The sequence below is a fragment of the Neopelma chrysocephalum genome, unplaced genomic scaffold (genome assembly GCF_003984885.1).
Source record: "Neopelma chrysocephalum unplaced genomic scaffold, ASM398488v2 Primary Assembly neopelma1_147, whole genome shotgun sequence".
NCBI classification, from domain to species: domain Eukaryota; kingdom Metazoa; phylum Chordata; class Aves; order Passeriformes; family Pipridae; genus Neopelma; species Neopelma chrysocephalum.
Window position 1 is genome coordinate 5,157,200 of NW_020897809.1, and position 5,059 is coordinate 5,162,258.

The 5,059-nt window shown below is 35.9% G+C and overlaps 1 protein-coding gene across 4 annotated transcripts in view; it reads right to left on the reverse strand.

The window, feature by feature from the left end:
- Positions 1–3,074: 3,074 nt before the first annotated feature.
- IL17RD (interleukin 17 receptor D) overlaps positions 3,075–5,059 on the reverse strand; it is a 58,455-nt gene continuing 56,470 nt past the window's right edge. For all 4 annotated transcript variants that reach the window (XM_027700444.1, XM_027700445.1, XM_027700446.1 and 1 more), the window contains exon 13: positions 3,075–4,240. In XM_027700444.1, coding sequence (XP_027556245.1) covers positions 4,125–4,240 — 116 coding nt within the window. In that variant the 3' untranslated portion in view covers positions 3,075–4,124. The remainder of the gene's footprint in view (positions 4,241–5,059) is intronic.

Below are 5,059 nucleotides of genomic sequence, written 5' to 3' on the forward strand. Positions count from 1 at the left end.
AATCACACTTTATTAAATTAGTTCTAAGAGAGTAAAGAACAAAACTGTATCTTGTAATAAAATATATAAATTGGTCACTGTTCTGGTTTTTGTGAGTGAGAAGCAGCAACAGATGACAACAAGAAAAGTAAAATAATTTATAGCAGACAGAGTGAAAAGTTCCTTCAGGTGATCTATAGTACAACCTTTAACTTCAGACATTTTAGAAATAATCTGGGGCTGACCAGTTACAGTTTGAATGCAGATATTGTGTGCAGTACACATTTTTCACTATAACTCAAAGTGTTGGTTGTTGTTTGGTTTGTGGGTTTTTTTTCTTATTTAGGGGGTGTATCATTTCAGTATCACGTCACCATAATATTTAAATGCCAAATTAAAAAAAGCAAAAGGAGAGCTTCCTTCCTAAACTCTTTTGAGATGTATTATCCATATGCACATCCTCATTTCAAAGCATATCTTTCCCCATCCTCAAGGTGTAAGAATTTTGGCCAACAGCTCTCAGAGCTCATGTACTGGGCTCCAAGGCAGAGGATACACAGATTAGGACTGCAGAATATACATATGGAGAATGCATCTCAAAGAAGTCCAGTTCAGACACAGAGAAATAACTTATCAAATTCTCCTTTGAATTACTAACACTACTCACGCGCTTAGAATCACAGAATTGTTGAGGTTGGAAATGAACTCTAAGAGGACATAGGAAAAATAATTACATAAAATCACATTAAGGCAGTTTTATTAAAAAATAAAATCAAATCAGATCCAGTCTGTCCAATACACAAGTTTTAGAAAGGTTTTTACACTTGCTTAGTTATAATAAACACCCCCCAAAATAGCTGTTTCCCTTCCAGCTGTAGGGCATGAGCAGCAGTTAGCAAGTCTGGTTGGTTGTGTGCTGTGTGTAACTGCACTCAAAGTGTCTAGAACAAAACTACTGCACCTCTAAGCCATTTCTTCTTATACTATTAAGAAAAGTCCAAGGGATGAAACTGAACAAAAAATATTTTATTTTTATATTTAGCTTCTAAATTATAGTATAATAAAAAATTTATTTCTGCAAAGGTCAGCTGCATCCTATTTTCAACAGTTGATGTGTTCATCTACAGGTACAAATCATGGCAACAACAATACTCATCATTCGAAATGCTGAACACACCATCATATCTTGAGCCCTCAGTTTTCCAATGGTTTTTCCATCCTCCCAGAAAATACATTATAAAACATCCAAACAACGTCCACACAGTTCCGTTTACAAATTAAGGGGATCCCTTCCCTACAAACATTCTGTTTAGAGTTTACTAATGCTTGAAAATACTAGTAAGCTAACCTTTAATATGTGTGTTAACATATTTGGTTTTTTAAAAGTAACTTTTACAAGGATTTTTGCTGTTATTCTCATTACAGGAAAAATAAAGAATTCTTGACAATTCAGTACTATGTCCTTCCAGTATCTCAATATACAAAATATTTTTCTAATTGTTTTAAGAACTGCGGCTTTGTAAAAAAACTATACTAAATCAGATTAAGTATTACTCTCTCACTTTTGTACATTTTAAGTGTGGGCTGTCCTAATCTATATTTTCAATTAATTATTTCTTCTTAGTACATACAATATACCATTTCCACTTTAAGCTAAGAAGGAATTAAGAAATTTTTCTGGCCCCCCTTCTCTAACACATTTGACTTTCATCTGCATAGACCTTTTATAATTAACAAATGAGATTTGCAGGATTGTACATCAAATTCTGAAAAAATAAAAATAAAAACATTAATGACAAGTTATTCTTTGTGCAACTGCCTTCGCCCCTTTTCAAAACTCAGCTTTCTTAGAGCTCAAAATGAAAACTTAATTTCATTTCATAATACCAATTCTGCTACTGAATTTAATGGAACATGGAAATCTTCCCAATCTTTAGTTTAGCATAAAATAACACTAGGTGAGCTGGGACTTCCCACGGCTGAAAGCAGCATTACCTTCACCAGCTAACAAAGAAATTGCAGCTTTGGCGTTTCAATGCACAGCAGATCTTCAGCACATGAACTGTTACCTTTCTGCCCGTGGCTTACCAGTCCAAACTCTCTCTCTCTACTAAAACAACAAGAATTGCACCCAATCAAGATCCTTCATAGCTGGATTTAGTGGAGGAGCATTTACCTCTAAATGATTCTGCCTGGTTTGACCCAGGAATTTTTCAGCTTCAAAGAACGGGAAAACACAGATACAGCCCAAGGCACAGCATTAAAAAAATCATTGAAGGTGCAGATGGTTCACTGTGTACATAAAGCTACCTAGACTTACTTAGATATTGCAAGTTTTGAGGTATTCCAGTTAGTGTTCTTTGACATTCGGAAAGCAGGAGGAGTAAGGAACATGACATTAATGGACAAAGCCCTCCAGATCCAACACATACATCTAATTGATCACAGAATTCCATATTACAATTGCAAAGCATGTCCGAGTTCTGACATTGATGGTTATGTTCAAATAATTGTTACAGCACTTTCTTACTCCACCTGTGACAACAATCTCAAGAGGCTTTTATTTGGAAATTCAAATGATTAAATATAAACTGATGCAAAAAAACCCCAACCAAACCAAAACAAAGACCCATGAAAACAACCCAGAAGCTTTAAAGCTACTCAGCCAAAATCATCACTTGTTTAATAGTTCTAGCTCACGCTATTAAAATGGATAATACAATGTAACAGTTAGCAATGTCTAATTCTCTTCTATCAAAACTGAGAGAATATTTGAGGTATTGGAGTTCTCCCTTAGTTCTCCCTAAAGTAGCCTCCTGCTAGTGGAAAGTGAATATGGGTTAAATGAGACAGAATCTGCCTCCATGAGCAAAACTAGCAAAGGCACATTGGTGAGGTGTCCTTTCCTGTTATCATGCTTATTATAATAGTGCCTAGAACTACAGTTACATAGGTGTGTTTTACTTAGGAAAAGTTGCTCTTTGGAAACAGGAGGGACATTTTGGATGAAGATACACCCACCTGGTCACTGCAGAAAACAGAACATGCCTGCTCTGTGCCTGTAAATAAACATGTCCGTTGTAGTTTTTGCTTTTTTTCTTAATATAACACATTAACACTTTACTATCTTAATTACTAAGTAATGATAAGTATTGTGAACTGCAAAGTAACTCACAGGCTTCTGTTTACTGGCTGGCTCAAAACAAAGTATTTCTGCCTGTTAACTGCTTGTCTTGGCTTGTTTTATCCCAGGTGATTTTGCAGCATCATGTCCTTGAAGGATAAAATGAACCCCCCCATAAAGCATCCTCATCTCATGGCTGAACAAATCCAGAATGATATCTTCAATATAAAATCTGCTCTTCAAAGTATTCTTTCCATTAGCCTTTCCAGGAAGAAAATAGAAAACTTTGTTTCCATGGTACCACTCAGCATATGGAGGACCTATATTTTTGCCTATCATAAAAATGATACTTCAGCCTCAGAATGGTGCTATTTGTGAGTCATCACAGCCAGACTGGGAAGGGGAGACAGGAGCTTAATGCAGAATAGGGAGACATGCACTCATCTGAAATTAAATACTGAGACACATTAACATCTGGGAGAAAGAGGAGACTGAGGAAAGGAGCTCAAACATTTCTAAAAGAAAATTTCTTCCTATGGAGAATTTCTTGATCTCACCTTTGGCATTTTATCTTACTTCTGAAAAAAAATCCTGCTTTCATTCACTACAACACTCCTGCCACCAAGTACATCAGCACTTAAAACTAGAGGCTGGACTACAAAATTTACTAAGACTTAATGTTCCAAGCTATTTTATGTCCAGTTGCAAAATTATTTCTAGCAAAAAACAGTATGATTATGGCATCTGTAAACAGTGTAATATCATGACACTTAAATTATAATAGGAATAATTCTGAAATGTATTCTCTTCTATTTTTCCATGCTGCATTTTTCAAATCATGAAAGACTTGTTATAAAAAGACCAACAGATTAAAGTTTACTGGCCACAAAAAATGGAATAACAGATCTTCTTCAGGGACTATCTCTTCCTTCAAGTAGGTTTAGTGCTGAGACAGTGTGGTAGTTAAATCACAAACAGAGGCTGTTGATAAAGTGGCAATGCATAACAACGTTGTAATGGATTATAAAGGAGCAATTGCCTGCAGTTCATCAGTATGGATGTGGCAATGAAGTTCTGCCTTACATATTCCAGGCACTAAGAACTTTGTAGCAGTGATTACAGGAGGTTCTTCTTCCCCTACAAAAGGAAAAAAAAAGTGAAATTCATTAATTGAAACACTGATTTTGGACTTGGTCAACATTTTAGAAACAATGCAAAGAAAACTTATGCAAACCCTCTGGACCATCCTGCCATACATCCCAGAGGCTGAACTACCACACTCAGCAACACCTTCTCTAAAGAAACAATACTGATTTTCTCCCCAGGCAGGACATCTTAGGGAAGGCCTTACTAGTGAATGAACCTGGTAAAGCCTTGGTTGTTGGTGCTTCCTCAAAATTAAACTGGTTTGAACTTCAGTTGAGGATGCCTAATATGATGATCTCTTTGAGAATCTTTTCTTTGCAGATCAGTAATCTGCACAGGAACTACACTGAAAGATAGGAAGTATTACTAATTACGTGACTATGTAAATAGTATTAAAAATAATGTGACTTATGATTTTAATTTCAAAGATTAAATAAAACTGTCCTTTAAAGAAGAAAGATCTACTTTGAGATGCTCAATGACAGAGCTATTCATGTCTGTTCTGACCAAGTAATGGGTAAAAAATAGGTAGCCAGGAGAGAAATGGTAGTGTGAATTCAGAATAATAACTTGGCCGTGTCCATCTCTTACAACAAAACCTAAAAAATTCTATTTACTCCTCTCACTATCAGGCATATCAATATTAGGGCTATATATGTTTTGTATGTCTGGGACAGTAAAGAGATTTAATGAGTTGCACTCTAATAGGCAGATGATGTTCAGTTGTAGACACTGTCTCCTGTGCATCCTGTACCTAATTAGGATCTGGTCTGGGAGAGGGGAGGTTTGAGGGAGAGTCAGTCAAGGGGG